At 43.4% G+C, this 26,376-nt stretch overlaps 2 protein-coding genes across 3 annotated transcripts in view; both read right to left on the bottom strand.

The window, feature by feature from the left end:
• Positions 1 to 658: 658 nt before the first annotated feature.
• Positions 659 to 11,755, bottom strand: oaz1b (ornithine decarboxylase antizyme 1b). The gene is given in 5 exon segments (NM_001142780.1): positions 659 to 873; positions 1,668 to 1,753; positions 1,840 to 2,012; positions 7,855 to 7,994; positions 11,587 to 11,755. Coding segments are annotated over 5 exon segments (663 nt in total). The 5' UTR covers positions 11,718 to 11,755; the 3' UTR covers positions 659 to 739.
• Positions 11,756 to 18,079: 6,324 nt separating this feature from the next.
• The window catches only part of prag1 (PEAK1 related, kinase-activating pseudokinase 1), a 40,302-nt gene continuing 32,005 nt past the window's right edge, over positions 18,080 to 26,376 (bottom strand). For both annotated transcript variants that reach the window (XM_021603140.3, XM_036977695.2), the window contains 3 exons: positions 23,530 to 24,296; positions 20,858 to 21,139; positions 18,080 to 20,645 (listed from right to left, as the gene is read on the bottom strand). In XM_021603140.3, coding sequence (XP_021458815.3) covers positions 19,845 to 20,645; positions 20,858 to 21,139; positions 23,530 to 24,296 — 1,850 coding nt within the window. In that variant the 3' untranslated portion in view covers positions 18,080 to 19,844. The remainder of the gene's footprint in view (positions 20,646 to 20,857; positions 21,140 to 23,529; positions 24,297 to 26,376) is intronic.

The following is a 26,376-nucleotide window of genomic DNA, read 5'->3' on the forward strand; positions in this document are numbered from 1 at the left end:
TTCCGCCTATCAACACAAGAATAAAACAAGACAATCGGTTGATGATAATAGTTATGAGAATTGCAATATGCTCAAAGTCCGTAAAAACATGGTTCCCTCTTAAGTAATGAACAAAATACCAATGAAAGCTAAATAAAGAACTTAAAGGGGTGAAAGAGAGAGGAGAGAGAAATGTCAGCCAAGCTGTGAAACTGGGGGATACAATATCGAAACTAATCATCCACTTCCTTTGAACAAAAGCATGGAAGGCTGTAAGCACTTGGGTCACACAGGAGAGTGGGGTTTGGTGGAGCAGTGGGTAAGGGGTAAGCCTGGATCCCAAACTGAATTGCTCCGTTTCACACAATTGTTTCACTTCACAATTGTGGTCATCACAGCATGGCCATCAGACTTCAGTCTGGCTGAACCATCTCTTCATTGAAACAGTTTGTGAAACAATAGTGGAAACAGCATAATTCAAGTTGGGATCCATGCTAGGCAGGGGGCTGTTCCAATAAGCAGGATCAATGTGTTACTTAATCAGCTAAATGTCTTAACTAAACATTTGGAAATGACTTCATCTTTCCTAGAATATAGAATTGAAATGGTATGACTGACTTAACCAATAAACCCGTGCTCGGGTTTAGCTTTCTGAATACACCAGAAAAATCTAAAAGATGTGCCTATATCTGGCTGTTTATCAAAGTTAGCTGGCTAAATTGATGATTCTGTTTCCTGGAACACCCCACAGGGGTCAGAGCTAATCCTCATCGGAGGAGGAGTCCTTGTCGAAGTTGTAGGCCATGAAGAAAACGTCAGGTCGGAGTGGGACAAGGGCATGGCCCGGTTTCACTATCTCGAAGCCCAGAAAGCTGAATGTGCGCACAAGTTTAGCTGTGGGGACACACAAAGACACATATTAGAAGAAATACCATCAAGGACGACCTTCCATCATAAACAGTGAACTCTAAAAGTATTGGGACAGTGACACATTTTGTTATTTGGGATATTCCTGATTTTATCGTGAATAATGATGAGTGAGAAAGTTAGATGCACAAATATCATACCCCCAAGACATACTTGACCTCTCATTATTTCAATAACAGGGGAGGTTGGCATTTTGGGAGGTAGGATGTTTATGTCTGCAATTTTTTCACAATTCATTCAGGCATATCCGTGATCATGGTAGCATCCACATTAATGCAGAAGTGTTTAGAAACATTCTATTCTTATTTACAATAAAAGTGACTCCAAAATGGCACACTAGTTTATTTATCATTCATTTCTTTGGGCACAAAATAATCTGAAACACAACCAAAACAAACAGCAAATGCCTCCAAGTTTGTCAGGTCACAAGCTTGATGTAATCACTGCGTGCAAGGAATATGGGACCAAATACTAAACGTTGACTACTTTAATACACATACAAGTGAATTTGCCCCAAAACGTTTGGTCTCCTAAAGGGGGGGGGGGTGAGATACCTAGTCAGTTGTACAACGGAATTCAACTGAAATGTGTCTTCCGCATTTAACCCAACCCCTCTGAATCAAGAGGATACCACGAAATTGGGGAGAAAAAGGGGTAAAATAAATGAAATAAAAAAACATGTTACTGTCCCAATACTTTGAGCTCACTGTGTGGATGCTTATCTATTGAGATCATAGGTTTGGTGGACACGCTTATCATACCGCGATCATCTCTATTCTTGTAAAAGCAGACGAACACGCTGACAACTTCAAGATGTTCTTCCGCATACTCTAAAAGAGCCGCAAAACTGTAGAGAGAGAGAGAGGTAGGCAGGGCTAATTAGACAACATGAGATTATACACACACTTTCACATACAGAGCACAGGCACACACCTCTCCTTGCTGCCCTCGGGGAGCGGGTCCATCGGTATCTCCACATACAGAGCGTTCCCGCTCAGCACAGCGCCCCAGTGGATCACCTTGGAAACAGTGGGGCGGCTCTGGAAGCGGAGTATCCCGGGGCGACCGTTCCCCGCCGGCTCCTCTGTCACAGTCAACTTCCGGTCCTAGAGAACCAAAATGGGAAGGAGGGAGCGTTAATCAATCAATTCACTTGAAGAAGGGATCATTAATGAACCAACTCCCTGGGTGACTTCAGGATTGTGTTCACTAGGGCACACCAACAACATTTTTGCAATTGAAAAGTGATATCTATTTTAATTTCAAGCAGTACTTCACTTTATATGCAAATCCGGCTAACAGCTTCTAAAAGGGCTCGGTAGAGGTTTCGGCCAACCAAATAATTATAAATGAGTAACAGCATTTTCCATTCGTGCCGGTCCTCAGCTAATCAGCCGGTACCAGACTGATTTTCAGCTGGCTACCTTTTCCACTTCATACTAAATTAGGGTACTTTTCATTTAAAAGTTTCAATTGGCTAGCTTGTCGACCCCTCTCCCGCTAGAGTAGAAGATGTGTATCGTTCAGCAACCTATCGATAGCGCCTGTCGGTCACAAAGCAAGCGATGACTGGGAAACTCACTTCTGCCGCCTGATCGCCTCCCAGTACAATGTGCAGGCGCTGTGGTTGGTTTCAGCCAAATTGATTTACATGGAGGAGGGAGAGAGCATGATGCTTGTGAATTTGCACGTCCCATGTAATGTGGTAACAATGAGTTGAAATCCACGATTTAGCCTAACTATTATTTTCTAGGAAATGTTTTTTATTTTGTGTTTCACATAGCCAGCCACACAGAGTCGTGGCGCATAGTATGCTATAATTGACAACTGAACAGCAAGTGTTGACTAGTTTATAAAAGGTGTCAAACTGCCTGAATAAAGTCGACCTCCTATACCCCTTTGCCATTCATAAATCATGCAACGTGATTATATATATCCATGGTATCGCATCGGGACAATTAAACCAAAGGATTTCCGAGCTTACCTTTCCTAGGACATTGAGGCTTGCCAAGCAGTGACGAAAGTGACCAACTCTCACCTCGCTAGTCAGCGTATCCTACCGAATATTGACCTTAATAGGGAAGCAACTAAATGTATTGAATTTGCTTAAGTTTATCATGATGGAAACAGAACATTTTTCAGCCAACTTTCCAAATGTTGACTAAACAAAATATGCTATAGACAAGGTGGGATCTTCTTGTGTCTGAGAAATGTTGGTGGAAACACTGCGTAAATACTTTTTACAATAACCACCATATCGAAGTAAACTTCGAGTCACATGATGACATGTGTGGTCCTCCCACTACGACTCGTTGGGAAAGCATGCAGTTTATTAGGGTACAGATGAAACAAGTTACGACCGTCACAGGTTGGTGAAAGTGGAGGCGATGAGCTTGATGCTCCTTTCCAATAAATATTGATGGGTCTTATTCAGTTGACATGATCATTGATGCTTGTTTGACAAATAAAACTGATCTCGCTCTTTTGTCCATAATAATTTAATTATGTAGGCTATACCCGCACTGTATCTGCAAGGCTGTTGGCTAAAGCGCACATGCCATTACCAGAGAGGGCACACTCGCTATATAAAATGTTTTGTTTATATTATTTATATCCCAGGACAAATTAGCCAGCAACATCAAGATAGCTAGCTAAATGTCCATGAATGTTTCATGTGTTTCGACCTGTGCCCAAATTAATATTAGTTGGGTCAGAGTGCGCTTCGATATTTCAACCTGCGAGCCCTGATCGAGTCTGGTGCAGATGGACAAAAATCAACACGCGCATAATGGCGCTCACATGTGCGTGCTCGACTGCGTAACGGCTCAGACATGGCAAAGCAATTGCTGAATGTCTCAAGCAATGGTGATCTAAATGACATATGTTTCATAGCTCTATGATTAAAAAAAATGCAACCAACGCACTTCTAGACCTAAAATAAGTAATTGCGTGGAAGTCAAACATTTGTTTTACGTCGGAGGCAGACATATTGCATACGCTCAGAACGTCAAAAATTGACCCCTTTACATAGTCCTTATCCCCTTGTCTATAGGAGGGATGCATGCTGTTTAAATGGCCCAAATGTTGATTTTGACATTCACAAATCTAAAGTAATAAAAGGTGAAATAGTGTGTAGATGTTCCTAAAACAAATTATAACTACAGTACCAGTCAAAGGTTGGGACACACCTACTAATTTAGCTGTGTTGTGACAAGGTAGGGGTGGTATACAGAAGATAGCCTTATTTGGTAAAAGACCAAGTCCATATTATGGCAAGAACAGCTCAAATAAGCAAAGAGAAACGTCAGTCCATCATTGCTTTAAGACATGAAGGTCAGTCAATCTGGAAAGTTTCAGGAATTTTTCAAGTGCCGTCGCGATTCATTGGAGTTACCGGCATCAGGAATTGCAGCCCAAGACATCTCAACATCAACTGTTCAGAGGACACTGCGTGAATCAGGCCTTCGTTGTCGAATTGCTGCAAAGAAACCACTACAGGAGGACACCAATAAGAAGAGACTTGCTTGGGCCAAGAAACACGAACAATGGAAATAACACCAGGTCTGATGAGGTCTCATCCTTTGGTCTGATGAATCCAAATTTTTTGGTTCCAACCGCCGTGTCTTTGTGAGACGCAGAGTAGGTGAACGGATTATCTCCGCATGTGTGGTTCCCACCGGGAAGCAAGGAGGAGGTGTGATAGTGCTTTGCTGGTGCCAAGGTATGTGATTTATTTCAAATTCAAGGCACACTTAACTTTTGTCACTAAAGCACCTTATACCACCCACCACTGCGACTTGTATGCTCTAGTCGGCTGGCCCTCGCTACATATTCGTCGCCAGACCCACTGGCTCCAGGTCATCTACAAGTCCATGCCAGGTAAAGCTCCGCCTTATCTCAGCTCACTGGTCACGATGGCAACACCCATCCGTAGCACGCGCTCCAGCAGGTGTATCTCACTGTTCATCCCTAAAGCCAACACCTCATTTGGCCGCCTTTCGTTCCAGTACTCTGCTGCCTGTGACTGGAACGAATCGCAAAAATCGCTGAAGTTGGTGACTTTTATCTCCCTCACCAACTTCAAACATCAGCTATCTGAGCAGCTAAACCGATCGCTGCAGCTGTACATAGTCTATTGGTAAATAGCCCACCCATTTTCACCTACCTCATCCCCATACTGTTTTTATTTATTTACTTTTCTGCTCTTTTGCACACCAATATCTCTACCTGTACATGACCATCTGATCATTTATCACTCCAGTGTTAATCTGCAAAATTGTAATTATTCGCCTACCTCCTCATGCCTTTTGCACACATTGTATATAGACTCCCCCTTTGTTTTCTACTGTGTTATTGACTTGTTAATTGTTTACTCCATGTGTAACTCTGTGTTGTCTGCTCATACTGCTATGCTTTATCTTGGCCAGGTCGCAGTTGCAAATGAGAACTTGTTCTCAACTAGCCTACCTGGTTAAATAAAGGTGAAATAAAAAATTAAATAAAAACCAGCATGGCTATCACAGCATTCTGCAGCGATACGCCATCCCACCTGGTTTGCACTTAGTGGGGCTATCATTTGATTTCAACAAACACACCCAACACACCTCCAGGCTGTGTAAGGGCTATTTGACCAAGAAGGAGAGTGATGGAGTGCTGCGTCAGATGACCTGGCCTCCACCATCACCCGACCTCAACCCAATTGAGATGGTTTGGGATGAGTTGAACCATAGAGTGAAGGAAAAGCAGCTAACAAGACAAGTGTTCAGCATATGTGGGACCTCCTTCAAGACTGTTGGAAAAGCATTGCAGGTGAAGCTGGTTGAGAGAATGCCAAGAGTGTACAAAGCTGTCATCAAAGAAAAGTGTGGCTACTTTGAAGAAACATAAAATACATTTTGATTTGTTTAACACTTTTTTGGTTAGTTTCATAGTTTTGATGTCTTCGCTATTATTCTACAATGTAGAAAATATAGAAAAGCTCTGGAATGAGTAGGTGTGTCGAAACCTTTGACTGGTGCTGTATATAAGGACACATTATGAAGTTTATTATTAAAAATGTTGTTTTATCATATATTTGTATATGTTTTATTATACTTTCGTGAACTAGATCATATGTGTACTTTATTGTTGAAAAGTGTTGTTTTTTTCTCAGACATAAATAAGCAATTCAAGGTGAAAGCCAAAGGTCTAGTTTTCTAGGGGGGGAAACACACTTCATGAATAAGATACTGCCCTCTTGCTAGATTGATGACTAAAGCCATAGTTAAAACCTTGCAAGACGCCTGTCAGCTCGACTGGTTAAAGGTGAAATACGCAGAAACCACTAAAATTCTAATAGTTTTCCTAATTTCAGTTTGTGTGACCAAACAAGCTATGTAGAGAACCATTGTAACATCTTAACCGCTGTGAAATACAGTATATATACAAAAGTATGTGGACACCGCTTCAAATTGGTGGATTCGGCTATTTCAGCCACACCCATTACTGACAGGTGTATATAAATCGAGCACACAGCCATGCAATCTCCATAAGAAACATTAGCAGTAAAATGGCCTTATCAAAGAGCTCAGTGACTTTTAAAAAGTGTCACGGTCATAAGATGCCACCTTTCCAACAAGTCAGTTTGTCAAATTTCTGCCCTGCTAGAGCAGCCCCGGTCAACTGTAAGTGCTGTGATTGTGAAGTGGAAACGTATAGGAGCAACAACGGCTCAGCCGCGAAGTGGTAGGCCACACAAGCTTACTGTCTTCGGTTGCAACACTCACTACAGAGTTCCAAACTGCCTCTGGAAGCAACGTCAGCACAATAACTGTTTGTCAGGAGCTTCATGAAATGGGTTTCCATGGACGAGCAGCTGCACACAAGCCTAAGATCACAATGCGCAATGCCAAACGCCGGCTGGAGTGATGTAAACCTTGCCGCCATTGGACTCTGGAGCAGTGGAAACGTGTTCTCTGTAGTGATGAAACACGCTTCACCGTCTGGCAGTCCGATAGACTAATCTAGGTTTGGCAGATGGAGATGCTACCTGCCCCAATGCATAGTGCCAACTGTAAAGTTTGATGGAGGAGGAATAATGGTCTGGGACTGTTTTTCAAGGTTTGGGCTAAGCCCCTTAGTTCCAGTGAAGGGAAATCTTAACGCTACTGCATACAATGACATTCTAGACTATTCTGTGCTTCCAACTTTGTGGCAAAAGTTTGGGGACAGCCCTTTCCTGTTTCAGCATCAAAATGCCCCAGTGCACAAAGTGAGGTCCATACAGAAATTGTTTGTCGAGATCGGTGTGGAATAACTTGACTGGCCTGCACAGAGCCCTCAACTTAATTAACCCCATCAAACACCTTTGAGATGAATTGGAACGCCGACTGCGAGCCAGGCCTAATTGCCCAAAATCAGTGCCCGACCTCACTAATTTTCTTGTAGCTGAATGGAAGCAAGTCCCTGCAGCAATGTTCAAACATCTAGTTGAAAGCATTCCCAGAAGAATGGAGGCTGTTATAGCAGCAAGGGGGAGACCAACTCCATATTTTGGAATGAGATGTTCGACGAGCATGTGTCCACATATACTTTTGGTCATGTAGTGTCTTTTCAATAACCAAAAATATTGTATTTTAGCTGTTTGAAGCTGGTGTACAAAACCGAATGTAAAAGACAAACGAAACTTAACAGGAATCATAGAAATAGAGCACATAGAACATATCTACCGCTTCTTACACTTGCTTTCAATGAGAATGACATATCTATAAGTCACATTTCTATGTGCATTTGGTAAGGACGCCCAAAAAGTTACATATGCAGCTTTAAATTGTAATATCTTAAATATATTTTTGCAGTATGCAATGAGTGTGTGTCATGTCCTGATGTGTCAGAGGAGTATGTATAATATGAAAGATTATATTATGGTTGCATTTGCATGAGCGTTGTTAAATGTGTGTATGTACTCACAGAGTAGAGCGGCCGAGCTGAAGGAGTGTGATCCCGTTGACCATTCCCTCGCCCACCTGGGATCTTCAGGGGTGGGAGAGGGGCATCAGGAGCACCACAGAGGCCCCGGACCGCGGGTACTACAACAGTGTAGGGACAGGCTGGACAGGGAGACACACATATTAATCTTTAATGGTTGTTTTTAAGCTTTTGATTGCAATAGGACTCTTAAATCGTGTGTTCCCCAGTGTATTTTAATTATTTGGTGCAATACAGGCCAACGTATCAAGTGCAAGTAAAATTGGTAACCAAAATACTGATTGTGTGATTTAATTCACCCTCAAAGCGCATTATAGTTGGAACTGTTGTCCATGTAGGCAGTGGCGTGTATTCATGGATGCCAAGTGAAGCCCGGCTTCCCCCCAAACAATGTACCAGGAAAAAAAACCATACAATTGTCTCTTTCGTATCTCTGTTTCATAAATGTTCCTTCAATTCACAGGAAGCTTAATGTATCTCACCAGAGAAAGCATCAGAGTGAGCAAAATAGAGCCCCTCTGTCTCTGTAAGCCATCTATCTGATGCTGTCTGGTCAAAAAGAGTATGACATTGCCGCCACCTGTAGCATTGAATGCAATGGAAACCAGTGAGCATTTGGCCTCCCTTGATAAAAAAAAAAGAAGAAGTACAAAATAGACAATCGGTGTTGAGCTAAACTGTGTGCGCTCAACTGTGAATGGTCCTGGCGCACCAAAAAAATAAAGTGTCAAGGATAGACAGTTTGGATTTGGCTTCACTCCAATCACATCTACAGCAAATCGTCATCGAGAGGAGATTTTTGTAAAAATTGTTTCATCGTTGTCCTCTGGTGTCTAGCTAGCTAGTTAAAATTGGCCCTTTCCTAAATTAGCCATGGATGGAGATCGTGATTTGGTTTTACTTCATTCTCTGTACTGACCAATGATTATAACAGCGATTTTGCTCCAAACATAAACTCATACATTGTGCTCCTGGCCTGAGGGAATGTAAATTCAATATGTGCTCGATGTAGTAAGCTAATGCTAGCTCGCCTGGCACATTTATGCCCTTGAAAGGAAGTTAAGCTAGCGAGCAACCATTTTAGCCAGGTATCCTAGGACAACAAAAAATAAAAGCATGTGCTGTATAACTGAGTCATAGACATTTCGTCAACATGAAAAGGCAGAGGATGGCATTGATGTTTCCATACAAGTAGGGTGAGTCAACATGTTTTTTCTTTTTGCACAAATACACAGAAATCAGAACCACAGACATCCACATCATATCTGGCTTACGTTGATTGGACCAAATTGTTTTAGGCATTTTTTAGTTGTCACTGTACTAAGCATAAGTGATTCGATGATGAAGTTGAAATGGAGCTGGAATAGTCGAGGCAGCTCCAGTTCTCTTTGCGACTTGCGGTAACTCTATCTAAATCGATAGTTGTTTAATAGTCCGAAAATGTAGGTCACGTAACTGTTTGTTACATGCAATATGCTTTGTGGACTGTACCAAACAGAGGTTGCTCTCCGGTTTTGTGATGAAACAAAAGGTGTGGTTTCATTTACTCTACCACTGGGTCTTCTTATTGTCTCGGCCTTAGGCCTATATATCACGGTCACAAATAGTATTGGTCACATACACATATTTAGCAGTTATTGTGGGTGTAGCGAAATGCTTTATCACAACACATAGGATGTAATATGGCTTTAATTGTTTTCTCTGGGTTGATTTGACCCACACACCACTACTGCATGTAGGCTATGTGAGTTCACCACCTCCCTTTATAATTGTGATACTCATCGAAAGGCGAGGTCGGTACAGGTGCATCAAAGCTGGGACCAAGAGACTGAAAAATAGCTTCTATTAAATAGCCATCATTGCCGGCGTCCACCTGGTTATGCAACCCTGCACCTTAAGAGACTGCTGCCCTATGTACATAGACTTGGAATCACCTGTTAACTTCAATAATGTTTACATACTGCTTTACTCATCTTATATATACTGTATTCTATTCTACTGTATTTTAGTCGGTGCCACTCCGACATTGCTCAATCTATTATTTATATATTGTTAGAAACTACTGCACTGTTGGAGCTCGGGAACACAATAATTTTGCTAAACCAGCAATATCAGCTAAATATGTGTATGTGGCCAATACAATTTGATATGGCTTCAGTGTGACATATTTTGCCCTATAACCTAAACAAATTGTATTATTCCAAGGCAAAACTACATCACGAATAAACATAATCCACCATGTATGTGATGGATAGCATTAAATGGCACACGGCAGGTTGCCTAACGCCCTTCGAAGGGGACATCTGGAGGCTGCCTTGCATCAGGAGGGCACTAGGATGGGTCATTCGCGAACGAACGACTCTTTTTGAACAGGTCTTTTTTGGTGAACGTATCGGTGAAAGAGCCATTCATTTGGCTCCCTGACTGCAACTACTGCCGTTTGATCAAAAAAAAAAAGAAAAAAAAGACGTTTTTCTGCAGATAAATTACAAAATAATTAGCTAAAAAGAGGGTGAACCCTCACCGCCTAAACAATAAATAGTGGGGAGAGCGTGTCAATCTGGTCCTCGCAAGGGAACATTTTATTTGAACGCGCATTTCACGATCTGATAGCTTACCTTTTGGGCTATACGTTGGATATCTGTACTCTTTCCAGGGTTCTAGCTAGGTCAATTTTCAAGCATTTTGAACAAAGAGCCGTTTGGGAACCGGCTCACCGAAAATACTCGGAATGCACCACGATGGGGAAAACGTGCACGACGAGGAAAAACGTGCCCAATCTAAACTGCGTATCTGCCCGATGACAAATTAACTTGGTCAAAAAACTGCCAATGATCGCTACAAGTCAAACGTATAAATAGCACATGTAATAATGAATTAATCCCACGTAGATATGCACAATTATTTAATTCATTCATAGGGGTTGGCTGATTAATTCAACAATACTTTGACAATATGACTCCAATAATGTTTTGGGTGCATCATTTTGAGGGACGAATAGTATAACGGTATAACGTTACAATGTAACCGTAAGAGTTTGTGACGTCAAAAATGGAGGAATGACGTTGCGTCACTTGGGCCTTTTGATTAATAATCAATTGTGTTTAGAGAAAAGGTTACAATGGACGTGGATTCCGCGTGTTTCTTCCGTTTCAAGTTGCTCACTCATGAAACAAGCCATTCTAATGACCGTTTCATTTCGGGGCCTTTTAACTCGTTGACCTGCGAGTCAACGGTAGCTAGCTACCTGACGATGCTATGCTTTCAGGTGGCAAGCTAGTTACACAGCTAACGTTAACTCATCTCATCTAGCTAAACTACAAAACGACGTCATTGGCAACCATTGAAACAAATGGAAATAAAATGGTTGAGGTGTTCCGTTTAAAAAAAAATAAAAAAAACGTGGTGATGGATATAGCTAGGCTTCCTAGAGGACCTTGATAATGTAGCTAGGTTTTAGCCTCGGGCTAGCTAGCTTAGAATAAGCTAATAGAGAGGACTAACCTTAAACAATAACGTTCTAATTCTTCACTCCAAATTAAATGTAGGATATGTTTCATCGATTACTTATCTAGCTAACCAGTTGTGGACAAATATAAATATTTTACGTCATAAGAAATTAAATCCCAGTTTATATTAGTGGCTACTTCCTCGTCACTGAAAAAAAGCACCATCCCCCACTTCACTTCGCTATTTTCTCCCGTCTTCACTTACTTGCCAATCATGTCACAAATATTAACGTTACTACTTAAATCCGCCATTGTAGTACAGAACTGTGGTTTTCCTTCTTTCTCGCGAGCAAAGCAATGACTGTTTAAGATCCGCTGGAGGTTGGATTTTACCATCCGGCCTCGGAGAGAGACACGACTGGCTTCTGACTGCTCGCTGCAATGGTCGGCTGAGGAATAGCGCTTGATCACTTCTGAACTCCAGCTATGAGCTACGTAGGGGAAACAAGCGATACGTAGCTAGTTAGAGGTGAAGTTAGCTACATGGGGGCGTCTTCCCTGCAAGTGGAAAAATACCACGGCAAGTAAACTAACAAAGACAGACAGCAGGGTTGATGTTTGTCATCAAGGTGAGACGAGTTGAATGTGCAGTCTCCATGCAACATTATAATTAGCCTTTCAGTTACATTTCATTTGTTTGAAAGGTACAGCATTATTGATGGCTTGAACACAGTGGGTGAATAGGTGAATTATAACCTGGCTTTATTCATATTATTGTCAATTTAATGTAATACAGTGGCTACATATTTGTATAGGTTTGCATATTGTTCCTTTAGCCTCCCCAGCAGTATAAAATACCACTTTGCCTCCCCTGCAGTATAAAATACTACTTTGCCATAACAAACTAGACATTTTGGCGAAAAACATTTTCTCTGTGAACCCAACAGTGGACTGGAGAGACTGCATACCTATGTTCTCGCTGAGCAGGTTAATCTCCTTGGGATGAGGATATAGCCTTGGATTGTTTATCTGGCTCTAAAAGGTGTCAATGTCAGTACGTTTGGTGGATAAGCTTTGAGGAGTAGCTATTTATCTTGGATGCTATTACCAGAAGCAAAGCAAGAATATGTTCCAAATGGCACCCTATTCCCTGGGTGTCATTTGGAACGTAACCCAAGACAAGTCAGTGCTTAAATTGACCTCAGTGACTTTTTTTTTAATACCTTGGAGTAAAACATAACATTCATACATAACTCTGTTGAAAGACTGACAAAGCAACTGGCCTATACCCATTGCCTCATCCAATCTGGCCACTGCCATGATGATGTGTACTTACCGGTAGTCTTATATTGGTATGTGAAGCCTATGGAGAGAAATGCAGCAACATTCATGCTTTAGGCTGAATAATTTCCTTTCATGTCTTTAGCCAGCCCCAAATCAAAATGCCAGACTATGCTTATCATATTAACCATGGCATGAACTGGGTACTGTCCCAAATGGCACCCTATTTCCTATATAGTGCAGTACTTTTGACCAGAGCCCTATGGACAGGGTGCAATGCCTAAAGTCTTTCAGTTCATAATAGCCAACTTGTTGTGATGTTGAGCGGTCTGCTGCTTGCTCCAAGTAAGGGTAGCTGCAGCCCAATATGGTGACCGGAGTATGGGTGAGTGGGTGTGTTGAAAGTAGTGGGTGTATGGAATGCAAATCAGCTAATTGGGCAGATTTGTTGCCACTCAAGACTGTTTGGCATGGCTGACTAACTAATATTGATAACCGTCTAGATGTCACCTTGATACATACAGTACCAGTCAAAACATTGGACACACCTACTCATTCAAGTAGAAGACCACTGTGTTCATCAAAACTATGAAATAACACAAATTGAATCATGTAGTAACCAAAAAAGTGTTTAACAAATCAAAATATATTTTAGATTCTTCAAAGTAGCCACCCTTTGCCTTGATGACAGCTTTGCACACTCTTGGCATTCTCTCAACTAGCTTCACTTGGAATGCTTTTCCAACCGTCTTGAAGGAGTTCTTATTCTAAAATGGATTAAAATAATTCCTCATCAATCTACACACTATACCCCATAATGACAAAGCGAAAACAGGTTTTTAGAAATGTTTACTAATTTATTAAAAATAAAAACTGAAAAACCTTATTTACATAAGGCCCTTTGCTATGAGACTCAATTGAGCTCAGGTGCATCCTGTTTCCATTGATCATTCTTGAGATGTTTCTACAACTTGATTGGAGTCCACCTGTGGTAAATTCAATTGATTGGACATGATTTGGAATTGCACTCACCTGTCGATAAAAGGTCCCACAGTTGACAGTGCATGTCAGAGCAAAAACAAAGCCATCAGGTCGAATTAATTGTCAGTAGAGCGCCGAGACACGATTGTATCGAGGCACAAACCTGGCGAAGGGTACCAAAAAATGTCTGTATAATTGAAGGTCCCCAAGAACACAGTGGCCCCCATTCTTAAATGGAAGAAGTTTGGAACGTACAAGACTCTTCCTAGAGCCAGACTCCCGTCCAAAGTGAGCAATCGGGGGATAAGGGCCTTGGTCAGGGAGGTAACCAAGAACCCGATGGTCACTCTGACAGAGCTCCAGAGCTCCTCTGTGGAGATGGGAGAACCTTCCAGAAGGACAACCATCTCTGCAGCACTCCATCAATCAGGCCTTTTATGGTAGAGTGGCCAGACAGAAGCCACTCTTCAGTAAAAGGCACATGACAGCCCACTTGGAGTTTGCCAAAAGGCACCTAAAGGACTCTCAGACCATGATAAACAAGATTCCCTGGTCTGATGAAACCAAGATTGAACTATTTGGCCTGAATGCCAAGCGTCACGTCTGGAGAAAACCTGGCACCATCCCTACGGTGAAGCACCACGGTGGCAGTTTTTCAGCGGCAGGGACAGGGAGACTAGTCAGGATCGACGGAAAGATGAACGTAACAAAGTACAGACAAATCCTTGATGAAAACCTGCTCCAGAGCTCTCAGGACCTCCGACTGGGGCGACGGTTCACCTTCCAACAGGACAATTACTCTAAGCACACATCCAAGACAACACAGGAGTGGATTCGGGGCAAGTCTCTGAATGTTCTTGAGTGGCCCAGCCAGAGCCCGAACTTAAACCCGATCGAACATCTCTAGAGAGACCTGAAAATAGCTGTGCAGTGGTTTAAAACATTTATTTATTTGTACATTTATTTAATTTGATTTATTATTTTTTTTTTTTAAATCGCCCCCATCCAACCTGACAGCTTTTCAGTGTATCTGCAGAGAACAATGGGAGAAACTCCCCAAAATACTCCCAAAAGTCAGTTAAGAACAAATTCTAATTTACAATGACGGCCAAACCCTAACGTAACAATGTGGAAAAAGTGAAGGGGTCTGAATACTTTCCAAATGCACTGTACATACATTCTACTACTCAATGGGCATTAAAGGCAACATCACTGGGACACAGTGCTCTTTGCTCCCGCTTGACAAGCACTACTGTCTGGCAGTGGGAAATATCCAATATCAGGGTGAAAGTCACAATAAGCATACAACACATGAAGCAACAGTGCACCCATCAATGCTTTTAATGAAAAACAAACAAAAGTCAGTTTCATAACTGAACACTTGATTGTGTAAAACTAACAGTGCGACTCAGACTCATCCTCTGGCTTAAAAACAGAAGTCCAAACTCTTGCAGTATGGTATTTCAATGTATGACAGTTGCCTGGTAATAAACGGAAGAAAAACATCACGGCTCAATCAAAACCGTCTAACATATAGCAGATCGCTTTCGACACACCCACTCCTTTCCACAGCTCTGCACTGTCCCCCTTTGCTGGCTGTAATTAAACTATGACCTACATGTAATGTGTCCTTTGGACCACTAGGCGTCATCCTTGCATTATAAACACCGGTAACAGGTTTGAAGTGTTCTAGCTACATTGTCATTCATGTCAGTTATGTTCAAGGAAGACGTTTGTTTTGTGTTTGAGCAATTGCATGGCTGGGTATCTGAAAGGTTTGGGGTGACAGGACAATTTCAACTTTGGATGGTTTCTCCATGAGTTCATATACTTAAAAATGTCAATTGTGAAAACATGAGTTTGATATGGTGCTGAATTGAAACGTGCAAGGCTGACTAATACAGAAAATAGTAGAAAGTATGAGACACAGGTCCTGTCTCCCCTACACCTTCTGCAGCTAGGTGAAGTCTAAACATGCATTCCAAATGACACCCTTTTTCCTATATAGTGCACTACTTTTGACCAGAGCCATATGAGCCCTGGTCAAAAGTAATGCACGGAATAGGGTGGCATTTCGGGTGTAGGCAGGCCGATGTGGTAAACAACTGTCTCTCGGTATGCCTTCGCTTATTGTCAAAACAGATTCAGTGGAGTGCAGATCTGGCTTGTACAGGCTTGTTGTTTACAGCTGTGGAACCACTCCAAAAATCCCTCTGTACAGCAGTGGAACATTATGATTTAAGGGTATGATGATTACCTGAACAGAGGAGGAATCGTGATAAATTAGCCTAAAAGGAGCATCTATTCTAAACGTTCTAATTATTGCCCAATCTTCTTGTGTTTGACATGCATTGTGTTTCATACTCAGTAGGAACTTATACATATTCGTACATTCAGTCCTCATGAGATCTCATAGATTTGGAAATCAAAGTGAAGTGAATTGAATCGTGACAGGGGGTTGGTTAATTAATGTTAATCTATAGAGACCCAAAACCTCCCAACAGCTTTTCATCCCACGTCCGACCTGAGCTCTCCCACTCCCCCAGGGTAAAAGTGGAGGACTGAAGGTTGCTGTGGTGTGTGTGTGTGTCTCTGTAGCAGTGGCAGATATGTTGGTTCAATTGAACCATAATGAAGGCATTTCATTTGCACGAAGAGTGCCTTGGTCCTTCCTGAAACAGTTTGTTAGATCTCAAATTTGTATCACATTTTTAACCTCCACATTGTGTAATGTTGAATTACAGAGAGATTACAACCAGGAATGTTAAATTGTCGTTTCCTTGCAGAGACTTTCTGCTTGCAGTGGCGGTCAGTGCTGTTTAAGATGAGGGAGGACAATTTATTTTTTCATGAGCATGGCCTTATTTCTATAACAGCATATTGGTTGACTCTCATTCATATTCCATTCACCCAGTTCAATGTAACAGTGATCGGTTTAGGCTACCTCATGATTATCAGATTTTCCCTATACCCATTATGAGGTTGCTGGAACCTAGCCTATGAATGAAAGTTTACAATGTAGTTGCACACAGGCCAGGCCGAGAGACAATTTTGAGGTGACAGACAGTGACATTCAGTACTGCCTTGCACACTCTTGCCTGCATCTAGCTGATATAGGGTGTAATCATTAGTCCAACAGTTGCAAACAATAGTTTCTATTGGACAAATTCCAGTATAATTATCCCCGTTTTGTTCCGGTTGCTTACGCGTAATAAATATTTTCAACAGAATTGGCAGAATGAATACAGCCCTGATCAGGCGTAAACACAGTTCACTTTCATAGCAGCCACATTGTATTCCTTCTCGCATCCATGCACTCTCATCCTCTCACTTCTTCCCTTTGCTTGTGGACTTCAATGCACAACACATCAGCTGTATGTGGCCAGGCGAAAAAAAACTTTCCAAACCAAACCGCTACACTCTGCCTACATCGTTGTCACCATGTTAGCTAAAGTAAAGTATAGCTAATATAAGTAACGCGTTAGTAAACCCGCTACAATCATGCAGTAACGTTAGTGTGCAGTCAGTAAGCAGTTACACCGGTGGGCCCCGGGTGGCAATAAATGAGTAATGCCAAAAGCTTACCATAAATGAATTGGAAAAGTTCCATCGTTGTTTTGGAAAGTCATAGCCAGCTAGCTAACATAGCATCCCTCTTTCTGAGCACGGTGTTTCAGTAGGCTAAACTAGGTAGTTGCATTTGCCTGCTAAGTAAGTGAAACTGAAAAAAAATAAGGAAATCTCTCTCTTGCTTCTCCTTCGTTTTGGAAAAAATACATTTGTTCAAAACTGTTCAACTATTGTCTTTCTCTCTCTTTGAGTCAACTACTCACCATTTTCTACACTGCAGTGCTAGCTAACTGTAGGTTATGCTTTCAGTACTAGATTCATTATCTGATCCTTTGATTGGGTGGACATGTCACTTCATACTGCAAGAACTCTGATAGGCTGGAGGACGTCCTCCGGAAGTTACAATTACTGTGTAAGTCTATGGAAGGGAGTGAGAACCATGAGCCTCCTAGGTTTTGTATTGATGTCAATGTACCCAGAGGAGGACGGAAGCAAGCTGTCCTCCGGCTACACCATGGTCGCTACCCTACAGAGTGCTCTTAAGGCTACTGTAGACCTTTTTGGCAGAATTGTGTTTTAATCAGTCATTTGGTGGCGTGTTTATATTTAGTATAGTTTTATTTAAAAAGGATAACTTTCTAAACATTTTACAATTGACATTTTGATGATATTCACTGAGGAGGATGGTCCTCCCCTTCCTCCTCTGAGGAGCCTCCACTGACTGCTTGGTACCACATTTATACAATTTTGTACAAATGGGCTTTCACATTTTCCTTACAGCTCCCTGACTCAGGCATGTCAAGCCTTTTTTTCTCCATTTCATTAGCAGCTAAGGTCTTACAAAGTACCAGGCCATAATCAGCAGCACACTTATATCCATTCACAGGTTCCACCCATTGATTCAAAACAGAAAGACTGAGACGGAGTATGGTGTGAATGTGTGAAAACATTTACAATTTATTAATAGATGCAGGTGAGGCTCACAAATTCTGTTAATAACATCATCAGAGAAGTGTAAATGTTCTAGTCCCATAATGATAACCGCAGTGGAATAGAACAGTATTTGGACTGTTTCCTTTGCAGCCTCAGGCCATATTTCTCATTGGAGAAAAAGCTAAGAAGTTAAAGTGTGTGTGGAAGCAGTCTGCTGCAGTGCACTGGCAAAGGAGAGGAGACACAGCAAGCACAACAGCAGAAGCATTAAAACATCAACCTCTAAAACAAACAAAGTAATAAAAAGGGAAAAACAATCACAGGTAGCTTCTCAAAATGGCACCCTATTCTCTAAATAGTGCACTACTTTGGACCGAAACCCTAGTCAAAAGTAGTGCAGGTAATATAGTGTTATTTTGGACGTAACCAAAAAAACAAAAAGGCATTCCAGTGACTAATTCAGGTTAAACAATTGGATATCATAAATACTTTCACTATGGATCTTATCCATTGCAATTATTAAGACCTGCTTGAGTGGGGCACAACAGTTGATCTACAATCTCTGTATGTACAAGTTATATCTGTCTCCAGACTAGTCTGTGAAATTCCAGTTTCACATATCGAAGAGGGTGTATAGGGGTTACGATTTACAATGAAGTTCTCAGTCACCATAACACATTGAGAACTAAAGGCACTGTAACAATTTTATAATATCGAAAACAACAATTGTAGATGATATTAAGGTAAGTATTGGCGTAAGTGGGGCCATAGTAGTGGTGGTTCTGGCCATCTTAACTAATGCAATACACACTGTATTAAGTGGCATTAGGCAGTACACATTTTGAATTGGTTCAGGTCAGGCTAGTTCCATTCAGTCAAAACAGCTTTGCCTTTAAAATGGCTGCCTCTCTAAAGACCAATACCCTTACTCCCCATATGGATAGTAAGCATCATTCTAGAACCTGTCGACTCCGTGTCAACACTTTTACTATATGTGCCATTGTAATATAGGCAAATGTAAATACTTGTGTGTGACCCTCTATTTACATTTTGTAATAAGCAAATAAAAGTTAAATAGCTGCACAGGCACAATCAAACATTTATGTCAAGACTTGCTGGAGTGGACAGGGATGAAATACCATCGAGAGCTCTTACTATTTCAAAGGGCAATGGGTATCAAGAAGTCCTATTAATTAAGGACAACACAAGACCGTAACAGTTAGAATGTCTTGGCTCGGCTGTTGTTCATTAGTACTTTGCATTATAGTAAGTGTACATCTTTGTCTGATTTGCTCCATTCCGTGCAAGTCTCTTCTCACAGGGGATGTGTTTGGGGTGGAGAGTGCAAAATGCTCAGTCTGGCCAGAGAGACCATTCCATGTTAGGCTGTTCTGTCCATCCCTGGCCTGGCTGTGCTTTTGGACAATCTCCAGTGGTCTGCCTTAGTCCACACAGTAAACAAAACAGCAGTCTGTAAACTAGAACACATACAGTTGAAGCTGAATGGTCAGTCAGTGATGCCTTGCTTTCATGCATGTCGTTGTAAAGGAGGCAGGCAGGCAGCAGGTTCACATTGTATTTTCGTATATCCTCCGTGACAGATACAGGGAAACCCAAGGCATTGGTTCATTGTCTCTACACATTGTCCACAAACTCGCCCCAATCCTAAAACTATCCAATCTTTTCAGATCTCATGGAGTGCCTAGGGAGCTAGGGGTTGATTTGGGATTCAGACAGTTTGTCCAGTCAGTGTTTCAGTCATTTGAGTGAGTAGAGCAGTTCAGCAGTATGACACAGGGACAGAGGGTGAGCGGCGCTGAAGTACTGACAACACAGCCAGTCCTCCAACTCTGCGTTCCTCTCCGGCTCCAGAGACCTCTCAGCAAACTTCATCATCAGCAGGGCTCTCTTCACGTCCAGCCAGTTGAGGAGGCCCTCGTGGCATGGCCCTTCTCCGGGGCCCAGCCTGTCTCGGTTCCCCCACCGCTGCTGCTCCATCAGGTCCCTCCGGGGGCCCCACAGTAGGCTCTGCAGCACCCGCTTGGCCTCCTGGATGTGGATGCGTTTCATTGGGTCTGGCTGGAGGAGCAGCCGGGTTAGTCTCTGGAGCCCAGTGGAGTAGAGGGAGACTGGAGGAATGGGGGGCAGGTCCTCACAGTTGTAGTCCTGTTCTTTCAGTTTTGGGCTCACCTCGAATGGGTTGGGCTGGTGGAGCAGCTCGTAGATCAGGATTCCCGTTTGGAACTCGTCGAATTTCCGGTACTGGGCGGCCGACACGATTTCCGGGGCCAGGCGGGCGTGGTCGCGTTTAATGCGGGGATCATTGGCAGCGGAATCCTCAGTGTTTCGCTGCTTGGCCTTGGCGAAGCTGGCGATGACCAGGCGGGGGAGGTGCTTCTGGTCGTAGGGGGCATTGGGGTTGGCCTGCAGGGGTTGACGGTGAGGGATCAGGAGAAGGTTCTCCAGACAGAGGTCGCGGTGTGTGACCCCGTGCTCCTTTAGGTGCTCCAGACCGTTGCACAGCTGCAGCAGGAGGAAGCAGACCCGCCGTTCGTACACCTAGAAAACAATACATTTCAATAGTAGAGTGCTATTCATCAGAAATCACCAAGCTCTGTACATCAAAACAAGATTTTTTTTAAAGGCTGAAAGCTTAAAGCAAAAAGGAAGAAAGCTATGAGTGTCCCAAAATGGCACCATATTCCCTATATAGTGCACTACTTTTGACCAGGGGCCTAGGGTGCCATTTGAGACGCAGACAGACAACTGACCTCTGGCTGAGCCTGGTGGAAGGACGCCCACTCCTTCACGAAGTCTGCCGTACTCTGCTGTGGCACCTCCTGGGTGATAACCACCACGCGTTCCTTGTCCCCCTGCGTGGGGTTGGGCCCGAGGGGCAGTGAAGCCTCGTCAGGGGGGAGCATGCTCTGGGGGACGCAGGCGATGAAGTGACCACAGTCCTGCTGGAGGTTGAAGTGGGGCGGGAGGGTTTGCTGGACAGACAAGCCGTAGAGGTGACCCTGCTTGGCTTCAGAGGTCTGGCTCTTACAGATCTGGAGGGAGAGAGGGAAACATACTGGTTATAGTTAGGTAGAGAATGGAGGAGAGGAGAGTCAACGCCATGATGTGGAGAGAATTAGGAAAATGTCTGCCTGGCACTTTCAGAGAACAGAGTGGAGGAGGAAGAGACTGCTTAGACCACAATGTGCATAGTGGGGAAAATACTTGAATTACATTGATAGACAAGAGTCAAAGCCCTGATGTGGACAGAATGTGGAAATACTTCAGTTATAATTGAAGCAGTTTTATAACTTAAAACGTATAGTTTTATATACTATCTCTGCATCCAGAATCAAATCTTGCCTGTGTGCTTGCACGCTACTTGAGACTTTGCAAGAGTCTTTCCCCTTATTGTACTACTTCAAGTAGAGACATTAACACATTCTCTACTTGCACTTGGTGAGATTTAGTATTCTCACTCGCTGTCACCAAGCTTTAAATCCTGCATTCATTCTGATCTTGTTTTCAAGCAGACAAACACTGGTACACTTCTGGCAGCTATGATGAATGAGTTTCATCATGTACCATATGTGCAAAGCCAAACACTGTGTGTTGCATCCCAAATTGCACCTTATTCCCTATATAGTGCACTACTTTTGACCAGAGTCCTATAGACCCTGGTCAAAAGTAGTGCACTATATTGGGAATAGGGTAAGCTCTGATATGACATAGGGTACTTCCCAAATTGCACCCAATTCCCATATATAGTGCAATACTTTTGACCAGGGCCCATAGGGAAATGTAGTAGACTATATAAGGAATAGGGTGTTATTTGGGACAGTCTGATGATTAATATGAAGGCTGGATTATTTCATACACTGTGTGTGTGCATGTGTGTGTGTGAGAGAGAGGGGATCTTTGATATATGTGTGTGTGTGTGTACAGGCCTTGACAATAGGCGTGTGTATAACTGTAAATCCTGGCTGGCATGAAAAGATTAATGGACACAGAGACATTAGGAAAGACTATGCAGAGCCTCGGCAGCAAACCTCCCTTAACACACAGGGCCCTGCTCTGGATTTACACGTTGCTAATGACTTTGGGACAAAGGTCAGTCAGAATGAATGCAGAGCAGCACACCCTCCTCCCTCCACGGCAGGCTACAGTACATTCCCTGGAGGAACACTAGAATGGTGGGACCTTCCTTCTCTTCCCTCAGAGAACAAACAAAATCTGTCCCAAATGGCACCCTATCTCCTACATGGTCAAAAGTAGTGCACTACGTAGGGAATAACATGCCATTTGGTACATACACAAAGTGAAGGGGCTGTGGCTCCCTATGGTTCTCTAAACAGTCAAAAAGCTTGTTAAGGGGTCGGCTTACTTCATTGGACAGGTTTTATTGTTTAGCGAGCTAGTCTTTAACAAGGTAGGAAGATGACCTTGATTGATGAGTAGAACTTACACAGTCCAATCACAGGGGAGTCTGAACGTACACAATCCAATCAGAGAAGAGTTTGAGGGCCTCCCGAGTGGCGCAGTGGTTAAGGGTGCTGTACTGCAGCGCCAGCTGTGCCACCAGAGACAGCCTAGGCTCTGTCGTAACCGGCCGCGACCGGGAGGCCCGTGGGGCGACACACAATTGGCCTAGTGTCGTCCGGGTTAGGGAGGGTTTGGCCGGTAGGGAAATCCTTGTCTCATCGCGCACCAGCGACTCCTGTGGTGGGCCGGGCGCAGTGCGCGCTACCAAGGTTGCCAGGTGCACGGTGTTTCCTCCGACACATTGGTGCGGCTGGCTTCCGGGTTGGATGGCGCTGTGTTAAGAAGCAGTGCTGCTTGGTTGGGTTGTGTATCGGAGGATGCATGACTTTCAAGCTTCGTCTCTCCCGAGCCCGTACGGGAGTTGTAGCGATCAGACAAGATAGTAGCTACTAAAAACAATTGTATACCACGGAATTGGGGAGAAAAAGGGGTAAAATAAAAAAATTTAAAAAGAGAGGAGTTTGAATTTAAACTACAGATTACAAAGAACCTCTTCTCACGTTAATTATGTCTCTCACCCACACACACACATCCTCGCCACATGCTTGTTTATAATTCCACACGTTTCCCCCCCCCTCTAAATGTATTCTCAGCCTTGTTGTTTTGTCTTTCAGACTTATTATAAACATTAAACACCAGAGTCCTTGATAGCAAAACATTTTGATTATCAAGCACCACATGAGAGCCTTGGCCCCCAAAACAATCCCACTTTGAACTCAAGAACACAGACAGACATATCTCCCTAGGGAAAGCGTTATTCTGACCTAAAAGGGGCCTAGATAAAGGTTAACTAAGAAAGTTTGTATTCAGTTACCTTGACTGTGTGTGTGTGTGTGTGTGTGTAGTGTAAAACTTGAGAACACAGAGAGCTATGGAGATGAAAGGTATCTAAGGTTGTCACCTTGACAGCGTAGGAGTTAGATGGGTCGGAGGCGCAGGCAGCAGAGTAGTACACAGCATCGCCTGCATTACAGCTGGCTTTGTTACAGGTCAGTTTGAACAGGGACCAGTTGCTCTCATCGAAGCGCAGCGTGTTCTTCTGACTGCGGGTGAAGTGGTCCTCACATTTCAGAGCCAGGCGCCGCAACGACTCAGCGTACAGGCCTCCCAGCTTAGAGTAGATGCCCTCTCTACTGTCTATGTTACTGAGCAGGGTCTGCAGCTGCAGGCTAGAGCCGTGGCTGGGCCCGGAGGCTGTGAGGTGAGGGCCGCTGAGCTGGGGGGAGGAGGAGGAGGTGATGCTGCCCCGGCTGTGTCCTCCGAGTCGACCACGTACTTTCAGGGGTTCGTCCAGGGTCCGGGAGTGCAGGGGGCGACCCGGAGGGCCATGACAGCGCTCTAGGGATTCGGAGGAGTAGAGGGGACGGGGGTCGACAGGGGAGGACGGGAGGCTGGACAGGGATGGTACATCTGGACGAGATGCGTTGCTCTCGGAACCACCGGTGAAGGGGAGGCGGGGGAAGGCCCAGAACAGGGGTTTCCCAGCTGCGCTGTCAGGGGCGGAGACAGTGCGGTTCACCATCTTCTTCTCGGGGAGAGGCGGTGGCTGCAGCTGGTTGGAAAGGTTGTTGCTAGGGAACGGGTCAGGGTGAGGAGACACTGGAGAGGAGTCCATGGGGCTTCTGGGAAATGGGGAGGCGCACGACAGACGAGGAGCATCGTGGGAACCTGTAGAGAGCGAGAGAGAAGTCATCAGTATTCATGTTGATATTGGATATCACACAGAGACAGGCTACAGGCACTAGATAAAATATTACATTTGAAGCACATTTCCATTTTTTTACATACTGAATTTACTTCAACACTGGAGAACTACTAGTACCAGCAGCATCAACACTTCTCTGATCAAACAGTTGCCGAATCCATATACATATAATAAAAAACATTTGATCAAAACATCTCACACTAGAAAAAAACTCTGAGCTGACTTCTCTGAAGTGTGTGTGTGTGTGTGTGTGTGTGTGTGTGGGTGGTGTGTATGTAAGAACCCAAGCTGAGCCATAAGGGAAACTGGGCATCTATCACACCACTATCAGATTGGGGGGGGGGGGGGGGGTTGGGTAGTGCATGTAGGCTTTTTGTCCCCCTACTTTTGATCTGAAATCGCTAGCACCCACTAACGTGTCATTTTTGCAGATTCTAAGTGTTTGCGCTAGTAATGTATCAATATTTGTCTATGAAATGACCAATGAACATATAGCACAACTTTGGATTTCACCCCTGTCTCGAAATCAAATGATGTTGATTGTTTTGAGGTCTTTACTGAGTAAGCTTCTTTTCTTCTCTTGCTTTGGCAAAGCAGTGCTGCTCGCCAAAAGGGTTTGCTGTCCTTGTTATAGAATGATAATTCGGAAAGTATTCGACCCCTTGACCTTTTCCACATTTTGTTATGTTACAGCCTTATTTTATCCCCCTCATCAATCTACACACAATACCCTACAATGACCACGCTTAAACAGGTTTTTAGAGAATTTGGGGGGGGAAATATCACATAAGTATTTGTTGAAGCACCTTTTTTTTTTACCCCAATTTGTAGTTACAGTCTTGCCCCATCACTGCAACCCCCATATGGACTCGTAAGAGGTGAAGGTCAAGAGCCGTGCGTCCTCCGAAACAAAACCAGCCACACTGCTTTTTGACACAATACCCAGAAGCCAGCCCACCAATGTGTCTGAGGAAACACCGTACACATCGTCGACCGTGTCAGTGTGCAGTATGCCCGGCCCGCCACAGGAGTCGCTAGAGCCTGATTGAACAACACCATCTCTGTCGACCAAACCCTCCCCTAATCTGGACGACACTGGGCCAATTGTGCGCTGCCCCATGGGTCTCCCGGTTGCGGCCGGCTGCGACAGAGCCTGGACTCGAACCAGGATCTCTAGTGGCATAGCTAGCACTGCGGTACAATGCCTTAGACCATCATGCCACTCAGGAGGCCCTTGTTGAAGCACCTTTGGCAGTGATTACAGCCTCGAGTCTTCTTGGGTATGATGAGACAAGCTTGGCACACCTGTATTTGGGGTGTTTCTCCCATTGTTCTCTGCAGATCCTCTCAAGATCTGTCAGGTTGGATGGGGTGCGTTGCTGCACAGCTATTTTCAGGTCTCTCCAGAGATGTTTGATCGGGTTGTCTTCTATACTGATAACAAGTTCAAACAGGTGCCATTAATACAGGTAACGAGTGGAGGACAGAGGAGCCTCTTAAAGAAGAAGTTACAGGTCTGTGACAGCCAGAAATCTTGTTTGTTTGTAGGTGACCAAATACTTATCTTGTTTGTTTATATATATATATATATATATATATATATATATATATATATACAGTGGGGCAAAAAAAGTATTTAGTCAGCCACCAATTGTGCAAGTTCTCCCACTTAAAAAGATGAGAGAGGCCTGTAATTTTCATCATAGGTACACTTCAACTATGACAGACAAAATGAGAAAAAAAAATCAGAAAATCACATTGTAGGATTTTTAATGAATTTATTTGCAAATTATGGTGGAAACTAAGTATTTGGTCACCTACAAACAAACAAGATTTCTGGCTGTCACAGACCTGTAACTTCTTCTTTAAGAGGCTCCTCTGTCCTCCACTCGTTACCTGTATTACTGTCACCTGTTTGAACTTGTTATCAGTATAAAAGACACCTGTCCACAACCTCAAACAGTCACACTCCAAACTCCAAACTCCACTATGGCCAAGACCAAAGAGCTGTCAAAGGACACCAGACACAAAATTGTAGACCTG

Source organism: Oncorhynchus mykiss, chromosome 5, assembly GCF_057628025.1.
Source record: "Oncorhynchus mykiss isolate SJ-2025 chromosome 5, ASM5762802v1, whole genome shotgun sequence".
Taxonomy (NCBI): Eukaryota; Metazoa; Chordata; class Actinopteri; order Salmoniformes; family Salmonidae; genus Oncorhynchus; species Oncorhynchus mykiss.